General features: G+C 35.7%; 2 protein-coding genes across 4 annotated transcripts; one reads left to right on the forward strand and one right to left on the reverse strand.

Moving 5' to 3' along the window:
- Nucleotides 1-3,525: 3,525 nt before the first annotated feature.
- stpg1 (sperm-tail PG-rich repeat containing 1) lies at nucleotides 3,526-7,276 on the reverse strand. 2 transcript variants are annotated; one of them, XM_079380323.1, is made up of 9 exons: nucleotides 6,880-7,276; nucleotides 6,271-6,332; nucleotides 6,086-6,192; nucleotides 5,801-5,899; nucleotides 5,500-5,679; nucleotides 4,818-4,929; nucleotides 4,232-4,400; nucleotides 3,737-3,927; nucleotides 3,526-3,646 (listed from the first exon to the last, which is right to left on the reverse strand). In XM_079380323.1, the coding sequence occupies exons 2-9, from the start codon at nucleotides 6,299-6,301 to the stop codon at nucleotides 3,573-3,575; spliced, it is 963 nt and encodes a 320-aa protein (XP_079236449.1). In that variant the 5' UTR covers nucleotides 6,302-6,332; nucleotides 6,880-7,276; the 3' UTR covers nucleotides 3,526-3,572. The 2 variants fall into 2 exon arrangements, with proteins under 2 accessions (XP_079236449.1, XP_079236450.1); XM_079380324.1 differs by lacking the exon at nucleotides 6,880-7,276 and adding an exon at nucleotides 6,689-6,813.
- Nucleotides 6,880-13,219, forward strand: LOC306846740 (chromatin modification-related protein MEAF6). 2 transcript variants are annotated; one of them, XM_079380325.1, is made up of 8 exons: nucleotides 6,880-7,475; nucleotides 7,917-8,032; nucleotides 8,109-8,196; nucleotides 8,299-8,344; nucleotides 8,651-8,840; nucleotides 11,523-11,552; nucleotides 11,849-11,882; nucleotides 12,026-12,443. In XM_079380325.1, the coding sequence occupies exons 1-8, from the start codon at nucleotides 7,386-7,388 to the stop codon at nucleotides 12,038-12,040; spliced, it is 609 nt and encodes a 202-aa protein (XP_079236451.1). In that variant the 5' UTR covers nucleotides 6,880-7,385; the 3' UTR covers nucleotides 12,041-12,443. The 2 variants fall into 2 exon arrangements, with proteins under 2 accessions (XP_079236451.1, XP_079236452.1); XM_079380326.1 differs by lacking the exon at nucleotides 11,523-11,552 and having other exon boundaries at nucleotides 12,026-13,219.
- Nucleotides 13,220-14,477: the final 1,258 nt, after the last annotated feature.

The raw sequence follows: 14,477 nt of genomic DNA on the forward strand, positions 1-14,477 counted from the left end.
CTGAGACCACACCAATCTGAGACTGCTGAAAATGTCATTACAGTCCTCACTGGATTGGATCATGTGTAGACCAGCGTGAGTCTGGTCTTATTTAATACTTTAGCTAGAGCATTTAAGAGTTGAAATCAGGCCATTATAGCAGCACGAAGCGAATCAGCCATCTGGTACCACTGATATAACCCTGCCAACAACACCAAACTAGTGGAGTATACCTGCACTTAACCACTTACATTTGTGTGAATAATCTACATTTCCAAACATAATCACTTATATGTTTAAAAAAACGCTAAAAACTCTAAAAATAATGCATGGGTCAAAACACAGCATGCGCTGCAGTCAGGCGGAGAGTTTCTCAGACTGCTTTCAGTCCCTGCTTGAGGGCATTTGGAGATAAATGTAGATCCATCAGTCATGAGTTAAACAATTGAGATCTGTACAGCACAGAAGCCCGGGGATGTGTATCCGGCGTGATGGCGCACTCATTGCGTACCCTTCCTAAAAGCATCTCAGTTATGTCTCGCTGCCATGGAGAACGACGCAGATGAGATTAAAAGATGCTTTGTTGAGATAATATAGGTGAGCATGTGGTCAGGTTGGGCCACATTGGACAGCCCAAATAAGCTTTAAAACATAAATCAAGTTTGTTTATGAGCAGATGCTGACGGGTTTTATATAATCTGTGAAGTGCTTTGTAAAGATCTCATATCAAAATACTCTTTTAATGTGGTCTGCAAACTGAAAGAACCATAGTGAAGAGGTTAGACATAATATCTGATATGATTGAAGGTATTTTGTGATCACTCAATAACTAAGATGCACCATCCATCACTGGTAGATCAAGGGCAAATTTGAGGCTTTTTTAAAGCCCAGTTAAAAGAAGCGGCTGGCATTTGCTTCAAAACACCTTCACTGAGCTTTTATTTTTTTTTATTTTAGGTTTAGCCAATTTGCACTTAGAGTAAACGTATTATGTTTCAGTTACACTGTAAAAAAATATATTTGAAGTTGTAAATAAAACAAAGATTATTGGAGATGTACAACTGCCTTTTTAGACTATGTTGGCCAATAGCTTGATCACAAGAGGCATGAGCTCTCAAAAACATCACATAATTTTAACAGCTAAAATCAGTTTATGAAATCTGTAAGATAAACATATGATAAGCTGTTTTGGACAATGGTGAGGTCAGCATTTGAATATATTCACAGCTGCTGACGGGGGTGGTTGAACAGCTGCAGGGTTTGAGATATCAGCAACAGGCGACATACGGGATGGGTGGACAACATTCTGCATTACTGCACTCTTATTACTCCAAATATTTCACCAACTGTACTGAATTTTACTGTAAGGCCTCCCATACTGAAAAGATCTAGTACTGAATGAACCAAGATAAAAGGTCCAAAAGGGGTTTTTCGCAATTATGTCATAGAAGAACCATTAATGCTTCCCCAAAGACCCTTTCGTGAACAGTTCTAAAGTAAGTAATCACCTAGCAACCACCCTAACAACTGCAAAGCGTCCCACTAAAAACCACTCAGAACGCCTTAGTAACCGCATAACAATGACCCGGCAACCACCCATAACACATTAAGAACATTCATTGTATATGTATTCTAATTATCATTACAAATTATTCGCATATACACTGCACCTTTAAGAAGTTTCGGGTCAGTAATATATATAATTCTTTTCAATTAATACATTTATTCAGCAAGGACGCATTAAACTGATCAAAAGTGATGGCAAACACATTTATAATGTTACAAAAAAAATTAGTTTCATTCTATTCCTTTCTATTCATCAAAGGATTCTGAAAAAATGCATCATGGTTTTCACAAAAATATTAAGCACAACCGTTTCTAACATTGATAATAATGATAAATGCTTCTTGAGCAGCAAATCAGCAAATTATAATGATTTCTGAAGGATCACGTGACACTAAACACTGGAGTAATGATGTTGAAAATTCAGCTTTACCATCACAGGAATAAATGTAATTTTTTATAGTGAAATATAGAAAACAGTTCTATTAAATTGTAATAATATTTCACAATATTACTGTTTTTACTGTATTTTTGAACAAATAAATGCAGCCTTGGTGAGCAATTGTCTATTATATTTTGTAGCCAATAATGTAACTTCTCATAATATGAATAATCTTTTATATTGTTACATCATAATCTATAAACGTTTAAGCAGATAAAGCCCATTAATCAGCCCAAAACAGCCCTGATGAATAAATTTATACATAATGTTGACCTTGTCCAGAGGTCATTCAGTAACGCTCCAGAGGACATTTTCATGTCATGACCGTCTGAAATCCCAACATATATTTTCGCATTGTTCATATGAGCTCAGACCTCCACACCCTCCTCTAGCAACAGCTGCTCCCACCCTGGGATTGTACCACTGACCCAGGATCAGCTGAAGAGTATCACTCACATCATCATGTTCACTGTCCGGCAGGTCCAGGATCAGCTGCTGAGGGATCAAGGGTTCGGAGCTCAGCTGTGTCTGCTTTGACTTTCAGCTGTTCAGACGTGACTCAGACACAGAAAGCAGCTCCATGTTTCTGAGAATGCTTTGATTCACTTAGTGACCAAGTCTGCATTTATTTGATCAAAAATACAGTAATATTGTGAAATATTATTACAATTTGAACTATTTTCTATTATAATAATATATTTTAAAATGCTATTTATTCCTGTGATGCAAAGCTGAATTTCATCAGCCATTACTTCAGCTGTCAGTGTCACACGATCCTTCAGAAATCATTCTAATATGCTGATTTGCTGCTTTGTTATTAATAATAGTCCTATTATCATTGATGTTTAAAACGTTTCCGCTGCTATATTTTCCCTGCTTAATATTTCTGTGGAAACCATGATACATTTTTCAGGCTTCATTGTTGAATACAAAATAAACTTTCATCAATGCATTTATTAAAATAGATTTTTTTTTTGTAATATTATAAATGTCTTTGGTCACTTTTGATCAACTGAATGCATCCTTGCTGATTAAAAGTTATGATTTCTTCCCTTATTTTAAATCATGCTTACCCCAGACATTTGAATGGTAGTGTATTATGGTTTCCATAAAAATATGATTTTAAAATCAACATAATAATATACTGTAGATAATGTAATAATATAGATAATAACCACAAAATCAGCATATTAGAATGATTTCTGAAGGATTGTGTGACAGTGAAGACTGAAGTAATGATGCTGTGTCACAGAAATAAATTACATTTTAAAATATATTCATATAGAAAAGAGATTTTAAATTGTAATATTTCACAGTATTAGTTTTTACTGTAATTTTGATCGAATAAACGCAGCCTTGGTGAGCGTAAGAGACTTTAAATATCATTTCATATTTTTGATTGCCAGTGTATATCTCTTCATTACAGCAATTTGTAAGCACAGCTGACTTGTAATATATTATAAACATCTAAAAAATAATAATAATTTAAAATAATAATCATATTAAGACTGACATTTTATGAAACATGAGCACTCAACTTAAAATCGGTATACAACTTTTTACTAAAACTTGTTTAAAATAAGTTTGTTTAAGCCGGTATCCACATTTTTGCAGGATTATACAAGAACGACGTCTTTGAAAGGACCATGGGTTCATACAAACCTAGGAGGAGGAAGTTAAAAGTTAAAACTCGACAGACAACAACAACAGAAGTCTTATTTTTAAATGAAGTAAAGATTATGTAAGTGTTACCTGGACCAGGTATGTCCTGTCCTTTGACGTCCTGTATCCATCTGCTTGTCCCAGAAAGGAAGGCAGCACTAGACACGAGGTGTTTGACCGGACGATTGTAGTTCACTATGTCATACTGTCCCGGGCCTGGGAAGGGTGGGTCTTTGGTGGGTATCAGAGGTGGCGCTGATAATCCCAAGTAGTGTCTCCTTCTGCACAGATATAATACACTGATCATCTCATGTGACACATTTAAACCTCTTAATCCAATATGAAGAACGAGACATCTGAGATATCCAAGATTATTCTTATACTGCTTTTGAAAAACTAGTTCATGATAAAAGCAGACGTTTTCATACATAAAATATATTCAAAAAATATCTTTGTATTGTGATGAAATTCTTGGCCAAAAATCATTATATAAACGTACATGTAACCAGTGCATTTTTGCTCTTAACAACATGAAAGAGAACCCTTATGGGTGTAATTTTATTGCAGATCTGTCCGAACACTTACGGCAGAATGGTTCTCTTCACAGGTTCTGGTGGCTGATAGGGGTTATAGGTCCCAGGACCAGGGATGTTGTTTCTCACTGGTGGCTGGATCCGGGAAGTAGTGGATTTAAAACAGGAGTAAGGAACTTGAGGAGTCTTCTGGAGCAAAACGTCACTCACGTTATAGTGGCCTTCAGAACAAGGATAGAGATGGATTCATCAACCGTAATTTCTATTGTTGTCTATTGTCTGTTGTCTATTTCTATTCTAATTCACAATGATTTGAGTAGATAGAGAGTTTTAAATATGAACATGTGAACAAATAAATTAATAGCATTACAATATTTGACTGTAATTAGAACAAGACAAAGTAACGGCACAAGAATATCTCTTCTTTTCCAATGAATATAACACCTCATTTCACTACTAAATTTAAAATATTAAAATAACATATACACTCATGAAAAGCAGACAAAACTCATTAATATTTGTTTTCAAATATAGTTTTGTTTTTAACCTCAGAATTACTGAAGAGTTTTAACAATTGGTATTGCAACTTTAACTTAATTATCTTCATCTAAAACTGGTCAAATATATGAGTTACTCACAGGGAGAGGGTCCTTTAAAGTCATCTGAGACACTGGCATTCCTTCTGGTTTTAGAGCGAAATGCACTTTGAGCAGAAACAGTTGAATTTTTGTCCACAGCACTATAAGACACCTGACAGCAAATAAATAAATAAATAAACTAAAAAATACAAATAATTGAATCATACACGACCGCTCAAAGGTTTGGCGTCAGTAAGATTTTTTTTTTCATCAAATCAAAAGTGACAGTAAAGACATTTATAATGTTACAAAAGATTTCTATTTCAAATTAATGTTGTTCTTGTGAACTTTCTATTCATTAAAGAATCTTGAGTAAAACATGCAATACTGAATTTACAAAAATTTTAGGAAGCATTCAACATTGATAGAAATAACAATGTGTCTTGAGCAGAAAATCAGCATATTAGAATGATTTCTGAAGGTCATGTGACACTGAAGACTGAAGTAATGATGCTGAAAATTCAGCTTTGATCACAGGAATACATTTTAAATACATTCAATTAGAAAGCAATTATTTTAAATTGTAATAAAATTTCACAAAATTACTGATCGTATTTTAAGTTAAATATCTTACATATAAAAATATAAATTAAAATCTTACCAACCCAAAACTTTGTTTTACCGAATTGTAAGCTTTCACTGTGACAAATAACAATCGAGATGTATGCTGGGTGATACATACATCATACTGATTTGGTGCAGGATTTTCATTTTTTGGATTTTCCCTCTTTACTGCAACAGGCAGACGAAACATTCTGGATTCTCCTCTGCAAAAATCGTGTTTGTGAAGTAGAGACGTCTGGAGGCTATAAGCATCGGGTCCTGGGCTTAATCTCTGGAAGCTACGGGGCACACGACCAGCCTTGAGATATGAAAACAGTCAGTAATATTATTCATAATAATAATTTCAAAGAAGTAATTAGCAGGAAGGCCAAATGTCTAAAGCATAGTAGGGTTAATGTAGGGTCTGATCAGGGTCTCACTTTTGAAGCAAAGCTGCCTGTTCCTCTCTTAGAGAATGAAGGACTGCATCCCTCAGCGGGTGCATGTGTGATATATGAACCAGGCCCTGGATTCTCATTCTAAAATGATAGATAGATAGATAGATAGATAGATAGATAGATAGATAGATAGATAGATAGATAGATAGATAGATAGATAGATAGATAGATAGATAGATTAAAAGCATTGCATTAAATGGAACACTATAAAATCTTATATGCCATAACAAATGAATATAGGAGAGCTGGATTATTTATTAAACTCACCAGGTGATCTTGAAACCTCTTTGACTGCGAAGAAAAGCCTTTCCTCTCTTCATTGCTGATGATGATTGTCTGGTACTTGGTTGGAATAGATGAAGCACATCCCTGAACTACAGAATGAAATACATGGCTCTGAATAAGATTAAACACTTTAGCAGATTTAATGACACTAAAGGCAAATCACTCACATTCATTCAGGCCTTTGTAGAGTTTACCCATGCTCTCCTTTCCTTGAATGTCATGTAGTTTTCTTAGTGCAGAGGGAGACAGAAAAAAATAAACATAAAACCTTTATTTATTAATAACCAGTCGGTTTAAACACTGAGAGAAATGCCTGGTCTGTTGTTTTCATGCTGTCGCAGGTAAACTCAAGTTTGTGTTGCCATAGCAACACGTAAACGTGCCTCGAGTTCAGAAAAACTAGTTTAGATTAGTTAACCTATCCTACTAGTAAACAAATACCAATAACAAACGAAATATATAAATTAAAAGACACTTAAATGTATTGACAATGAATATAGATTCTATTGTTATGATCCAATCGGGTAAAAGTAACGTTACATTTATATTGAATAAATATATTATTAATGTAATAGTTGCTCTTGCCTTCACACCAATTACTCTTCCCGTTTAACAATTTATCCCAAAATACGCTTTTACTGGGACGTCTGTATACAAAAAAAAGAAAGTTGCTTTTATAACAAGTACTCTGTCGCCGCTTGGTGGCCACTGGCTGTGTATAAAATGACGTATAAGACAAAAAAGCGGGAGATTTAACTCAGGGAGGCGTGACTTACATGTTCACGCCCGCGTTTCATTGGTCAAGGAGGAGGAAACGTCACATCTAAACTTGATCTAAATGCGAAGGAAATCATTAATTATATATTTCTTGAATATTATAAATTACATTATTATATCAGGATTGTATTATTATTAATAATAATAATTTCCCTGTCCTAAAGTTATTTGCTGATAGTAACGTTACCTAAACCGCAAGGGCTAATGTACTGAAATTTAAAGTAGAGACAACAATACTTTTTCTCTTTACATACGAACGACAACACGTGCAGCCCTCTACAGTTAAGGTTTTCCACAGTCCTCAGTCGATCGATAAACAGATCCAAAACTGATTAGAAAGACCGAGTACTAGCAGCAGTTTTTCGATTTTTTTTTAGCTTTAGTGGTTTGAATTCTGCTCTGGCTGCGAAGTGAGCGCCCCCTGTCGGATCGGAGGACATGCGCAGAACTGCAGTCAGGGGTCCAGCTTCAGCTGTTCTCAGTCATTGAGCAGCTCAGCTCCAAGATGGCGATGCACGCCAAAGCGACTCCACCGCAGATCCCCGACACCCGCCGCGAGCTCTCCGAGCTGGTCAAGAGAAAACAAGAGCTTGCGGTAATTATAAACCTTTCTAAATGTCCAGAACTCTAAAAACCCTGACTGAACTATGGACTGAAATACCCGCATCTGTGTTAGCGTACTAACACGAGTCTGAAATAAACCGTTACAAATACTATATATAAAACGAATGCATGTATTTGTATTGTATTTAAAAAGTCTTAGTTAACCGTAGTTGTACTACATATGTCAAAATGATGTTCTAATAACTACTATATATCTATGCTAACGTGCTAACTGTGTTAGCTGCTTTTGTTGTGGCGCCTCCTGATGCACAACATATAATTATAAAGCATGAAAAACATGCCTCTTGTGCACAACTTCGGTTTACAAAATGAACAAAGTAGAACTGCACAGAAATAATAATATAATGTTATCATATGTGGGTCATTTATGATTGACAGCTGCAGCTAAAATCTTTTTTTGCTATTTTAACAGGAAACTTTGGTGAATCTAGAAAGACAGATTTATGCATTTGAAGGCAGTTACCTGGAGGACACTCAGATGTATGGTAACATCATTCGAGGATGGGACCGATATCTAACTAATCAAAAGTGAGTGTGATATGACTTCATGTGGTGAAGAATCATAAAAACATACAGGTTAACATCAACTGGTCTCCTACTTTAGGAATTCAAACAGCAAGACTGATCGGAGGAATAGGAAATTCAAGGAAGCAGAACGACTTTTCAGCAAATCATCCGTCACGTCAGTGGCGGTCAGTATCTTAGAAATATACATACTTTGTGTATATGAAATAAGAGACTAAAGAAATTAAACAAATGATCTATTAAATTGGTTTTGGTGGACTGTCACACAGGCTGTTTGTGCTCTTGGAGGAATTCCTGATCATATGAATGAAAAACGTGAGTAAAATCTCAAGCTTATTGTGCCTGCAAGAAATTTCTGTCAATCATGTATTGTTTTTAAATGTTAAATGGGATATATTTTGAAACCTAGTGAGCTGGGAACCACAATTGTGTGCCCCATAGACTGATTTGAGTATTTGAAATCAAGTAAGATGTCTACCCAGTATTTCTGGGTATCGCCAGTGAAAATGGGTTTGTGAAGTGAAAATTGAGATTGAATTGAATCAGATTCAGTGTATTTAGTGTCTTAATATTTTAAATAATTTCTAGTTTGTAAACTTTCCTTTTCTTCTGTTTTCTCAGGCGAACCAGGCAGCGGAACAGAGAGCGACACGTCCCCAGATCTCCAAAACCAGGAAAACGAACCCAGCCAGGAAGACACAGAGGAGGCAGATGGAGCCCTGCAAGACCTGAAACCCCAGAAAGCTGCTTCGTCTTCCTCAGGAACCCACCACAGCAGCCACAAGAAACGCAAGAACAAGAACAGACACAGGTACCTGATCTCCAGCAGGCCCTCGGGGTCCAGGATATAAGATGGTTCTTTACTTACAACTTCATTCTGGCTGATCCAGTGATAATTGAAATAGACTGTTATTTGATTGTAAATGATGTAATGTCTTGTGGACACGTCTGAACATGGGAGCAGTTGTAAGTTAACATTCATGGATGATTATGATAGCTATGCTTCTTTTCTCAAATGGGAGGGTTTTACTTCAGTTTCGTTGTGCTGTGACTCCTGCTCAGCGTTTTTGCTTTGACTTCTCCTTTTAGTGTCTTTATCTACTCTTTCCTCTCATGTGGATCCAGCCTAGAGTCTCTTACTCTGTCCTGATGTTTGATGTTGTTTTGGTCCACTTTTGACCGGTTTGATTTGAGAAGATGCTCAGTAACATCCGCGTTTGTATTAGATGGACAAAAGGAAGATTTGAGAAGCTATTTTTCCTTGATTCCGCCCAGAGTATTTACAGCCACTACTGCATTTATAGATGATTTATGGAAAATTATGGATTGATAGGTTAGATATTAACAGGGTTTAAAAAAATGAACCTTAACCTTAAAATTTCCTTAATAAATACTGGCCTGTTTGTCTGTATTTTTTTTTTTTTTTTTTTTTTATTAGTAATTGCATAATACATTATTACAGTACCCTCCATAAGTATTGGAACAGTAAAGACAAAATTGCTCTGTTGGCTGTGGAGTCAAGACATTTGCAAATATGATTAAAAGATTAATATGAGACAAAACTACAGAATGTCACATTTTATTATTAGCCGTTTCAACACGTGTTTTACCAAATAAAAAGAACAGCACTTTTAGAGTTCATCTCACTCATTGATGTGAGCATAAGTATTGGGACAGTTGAACATAAGTCAGATATAAAAGATTAAAAGCTATTATTTAGTTGCAGATCCCTTGCGCACAATCACAGCAGTGAGTCTGTGACCCATAGACATCACCAGACTCTTGGTCTCATCCTTTGAAATGCTTTTCCAGCCTTTAATGCAGCCAATTCTAATTGTTGCTTGTTTTGGGGAGTTTCTGCCTTTACTCTCCTCTCCAGCTGGTGAAATTCATGTTCAATCGGATTTAAATCTGGAGATTGACTTGGGCAATCTAAGACTTTCCATTTCTTTGCCCTTATAAATTCCTTGACTGAACTGGCAGGGTGTTTTGGGTCATTGTCCTGATGCAATATGAAGCACTTCCCAATGAATCTGGTGGCATTTTCTTGAATATTGGTAGGCAAGATGGTTTTGTACCCTTCCAAATTCATTCTGCTACTGTCATCATACATTAAGTCATCAGTAAAGTTGAGAGGGCCTGTTCCAGAGACAGCCATGCATGCCCATGCCATGACACCACCTCCACCATGCTTTACAGATGAGGCTGTATGCTTGGGATCATTGCCGTTCCCTTTTTTTCTCCACATTTTTGCTTTCTCATCACTTAGATAAAGGTTCATCTTTGTCTCATCGGTCCATAAACACAGTTCCAAAACTCTTCTGGCTCACCTTTGTGCTTTTTTGCAAACTCTAATCTTGCCTTTCTATTTTTGGTGCTGGTCAGAGGTTTGCATCTTGCTGTGTAGCATCTGTAATTCTGTGTCAAAGTCTCCTGAGGACAGTAGATTGTCAGAGCATCACCCCAGCTTTCTGGAAGTTGTTGGTGATTTTACAGACACGTCTTTTAGGGTTCATTTTCACAGCTTTTATGATTTGTCTGTCATCAACTACTGTTGTTTTCTCAGCCGATCAGGTAGTTGTTAGTTGTTGGTTGCTGGTGTCACTGGTGGTTTCCAAACTCTTGATTTCTCCATGCCCTTTGTTTTTGCTAGAGCTCTAACTGACTTCCTCTTTTCTTTTAGCATCCAAATTGCTTGCTTTTCTCTCAAAGTCAGCTCCCTCGTCTTCATCCTGGTTTGTGTGTTATCATCGAATGCAAGATTCAGAATACAGAAGTAATGGATATAACTGATACGACACATTCCCTGCTTTTAATATCTGAAGAATTAATGCAATTTAATGCAATGTAGTTTTGTCTCATATTCATCTTTTAATCATATTTGTAAATGTCTTGACTCCACAGCCAACAGAGCAATTTTGTCTTTACTGTTCCAATACTTATGGAGGGCACTGTATATATTTTTTTATTAAGAACAAATTTTTATTTTACAAAATAAAATAATGCAAAATAAACACAATTTGCTGCCACAATGAATATTCGATGAATGAAATCAAAGTTTATCTTGTGTGGTTTGCCTCAAAAATATGATGAAGAAAATGGTCATGCATTATAGGCACAAAATTTCACGTTTTAATTAAAACAAACTATATTTTAATTACATTTTAAGTAATTTTTAGTTGCGTTTTAATTAATTATATTTTAATAATTTCATGTCTGTTACATATTCCAGCCATTAACAAGTTTGAATGGCTCTTCAAACCCATGTCTTGTTCTTTCTGTCTTTCTTGTGGAAACTAATGGTTGATGAAATAAGATGAGCACTAGTTAGGGTCCTATATTTAATAACGCACTAGAGAGGATGCATTAGTGTCTGTCCTGTTGTTCATCTAGTGTACAACTGAAGGTATAAACCCACGCATTGACACCCTATTTAGTGGACTAACCTCTAACCTCTGATGCTCTCTTTTTTTCTTAACGCTGCCCCCTTCAGCCCTTCTGGCATGTTTGATTATGACTTTGAGTAAGTCTCAATTTTACTTCCTGTTTCTCACTCCCTGTCTTCTGTCCGTTAGCTGCGTGGGGCCGTCCATGTCGCGTGGATGAATGCTGTGCCGCTTGCTTCTACCTGATCATTCGCAGATGTTGCTGCAGTTTCTTTTTTGGTTTTGCTTGGTTTTACAATTATTTTTCAGCTGCATGTTTGTGGAATTCATAGACATGATGGGTTTAGAGTTAGTTGCATGCAGGGTTTTTAACAGGTTCATTTGTTTATATGACTGTGATGGGCCACTTGTTAACTTATGTTTTTCCTTACAGATTTGACATGAAGATGAACAAGAAACCCAGAGCAGTAAGTTCAGATGTACTAAATATGTTTTGTTTATATATGCAAAAGCAAGTTTTATCTATAGAAACTTTTACTTTTGTAAGACACACTATTATGTCATATCTGTATCCTGAGTGTTTTCTCAGTGTAATTGTTTGATCCTGCAGGATTACTCGGCCTAATAGATCCGGATAATATTCATGCGAACCCAAACCTCTTCAGTCCGCTCCAGTTCTCTTCGGTATAGATCGCCTGGATCTCACAATGCATTTCTCCATGTTTGTGTTTGCTTCTTATTTCGACTGTAGTGAAGCTCTCATGTAATTATTTTTTTTTTTTATTCTCTGATGGATTCAGATCCGCCTGTTATTGCATGATATGTACTTCAGACATGAGGTTCTAATTCTGCTCATAATGATGGAATCGTTTTATTTATGATGCTACATGGACGATGTATCAGTGGATCCAAACCTTTCCCTCATGCTTTTGCATATCCTTCACTTTTGTTTTGTAAAACTTGTGTAGCTAATGTAAAAAGTTGGTCATGTCTTTTTGTTTTATACCATCTTGTTTTGAATAAAACTGAAAAAGACAATGATTTGTTGTTTGTTGATTAGTTTTTGGATTAAATATGGTAACTTACCATAATTTGGGCAGTTATCATAATAACGTATGAATGCTGTTCTTAGAACCAGCATTAGTTGTGAGAAAAATCAGTCCCAATACAAACAAGACACAAATGTAACCCAACACACCGAATACAAGAGACACATTTAAATGCAATATAAATACAAGAGGAACCCTGACATAACTGTAGTTCAGTGACAGATTCAGAGAAAGTGAAATGAATACTCATTGAGCTGTTCAAAAACCTTTATGGATGCATCTGAAACTCTCAAATAAGTGATAAATATAAGAGATTGTCCTGAACAGGTTTTTAATGGAAGTGGTCTGGTTTAGTCAGGTTTATGTGAAGCTGGAAACAGTATGAGAACCAGATTTAGTTGTCAAATACTCAACTAAAGTTGTTTAAGACACTGAAATAAAAATGTATTTCATTTGTTTTGTTTGTAAACTCTGAGGGGACAAATGTTTGGTCTGTTCGTTAGGCAGGGTAATGAAAAAGGACCCTGAATGCAAATATGCATGACAAGATGAACTAAGAATTTTTCACATATTTTTACAAAGAGATATATTTAAGCTAATTAATATTGGTTGCCTTTAATATAAACGGCAAATTATTTTTTTTTACAGTGCACTCACTATGTTTAGAAAGGAAATGTTCTCCCACAAAATGTTTATGGCATCGAAGTGGTATAAGAATTTAATTAAAGATATGTAATTCGATTGGTTGTAATGTTTGTTGCTTCTGTCATTTTGTCACACGACATAAAGACTAAAGAAACAGGGAAGTAGCCTAAATGACCTGCAGATAGACTAAACAACACAAACCTGCTGGGTCATTCTTCAATTGGGGTGGCAAATAAGAGGTAGAATTTGTAAAAATGTTTTTTTTTTCTAATAAAATATATAGTTTATAGTTTAATATGCTATATCTATTTGTTTTTCAAAGTCTTAAGGTTTTTATTTTTTTATTTTTAAGAATTTAATTATGAAGCATGTCGGATTTTAATATTTTATTTTTATCTTTTGTACCGTCTGTGTGATATTTTGTGTCTGCCGTATGATGCTACTCCCCTACTTGAATTGCCCCTTGTGGGATTAATAAAGTTCTTAATTTTAATCCATTAAAATAAAGTTTAAGAACATTTTGATTTTTAAATAATTTCAATCAAACACTGGTGGCACAGCCACTTACGTCTATGTCATTTTGAAGTAACACCACAGTCGTAATATAACACTGAAGACTTTATATTTCAAGTTACTATAGGCTCTGTGGTGTTACTAGAAAAGACAGTGGAGTCCTGTGTGATTTCTGTGAGGAGAGAAAGCTAAAAGCCCTGAAGTCGTGTCTGGTGTGTCAGATCTCTTACTGTGAAACTCACCTGCAGGCTCATTTGAGAGTGACACGTTTAAAGAAACACAAACTGATGGAGCCTGTGAGTAATCTGGAGGACTATATATGTCAGAAACATGAGAACTGTAAGATCTGATCAAGCACTGAAGACGTGCAGCAGATGATCCAAGACAGAATCAAGAAGATTCAAGACATTAAACACTCAGCAGAAGTCAGAAAAGTGAGTGGTTGTGGATGGTTATTATGATATAACTAAAGTCTGTAATATAAACTGTGCAGCTCGCAGACAACACCGCTAATAATTTGTTGATTAAACTGGTTGAGCAGAGAAACAGAGAAAGCAGCTCATGTTGAGCTCTTCACTGATCTCATCTGCTCCATTGAGAGATGTCTGACTATGGCAATCCGTTTTAATATTTAATCTATAAGCCACACTAGTATTTAACGTTACTGGTACTTATTTTTTAAATACTAGTGTAGCGCCCTCTAGCGTGTCTAGCTATTAGTGTGGAGTGCGCTCCCCGAATTCCTATGTAGCGAGAGATCTCTCTCTCTAATATTAATTAATGCTTTACTATAATTCCCTGATTATTATTTAGTTGTTAGCGGTTACCTTAATAGTAATTTTTAACTGAATGCAA

The sequence above is a fragment of the Barbus barbus genome, assembly GCF_936440315.1.
Source record: "Barbus barbus genome assembly, chromosome: 27".
In the NCBI taxonomy this organism is placed as follows: domain Eukaryota; kingdom Metazoa; phylum Chordata; class Actinopteri; order Cypriniformes; family Cyprinidae; genus Barbus; species Barbus barbus.

Bases quoted from the DNA above. Each gene is read 5' to 3' on its own strand.
- stpg1 (XM_079380323.1), bottom strand. From the start codon at position 6,301: ATGGGTAAACTCTACAAAGGCCTGAATGAAT. The intron at 5,680-5,800 runs GTGAGACCCTGA...TCATATCTCAAG, and splicing joins CAGGCAGCTTTGCTTCAAAA to GCTGGTCGTGTGCCCCGTAG. The intron at 4,401-4,817 runs GTGAGTAACTCA...CTTGTTCTGAAG, and splicing joins CTTTAAAGGACCCTCTCCCT to GCCACTATAACGTGAGTGAC.
- LOC306846740 (XM_079380325.1), top strand. From the start codon at position 7,386: ATGGCGATGCACGCCAAAGCGACTCCACCGCAGATCCCCGACACCCGC. The intron at 7,476-7,916 runs GTAATTATAAAC...CTATTTTAACAG, and splicing joins AGAGAAAACAAGAGCTTGCG to GAAACTTTGGTGAATCTAGA. The intron at 8,841-11,522 runs GTACCTGATCTC...TGCCCCCTTCAG, and splicing joins AAGAACAAGAACAGACACAG to CCCTTCTGGCATGTTTGATT.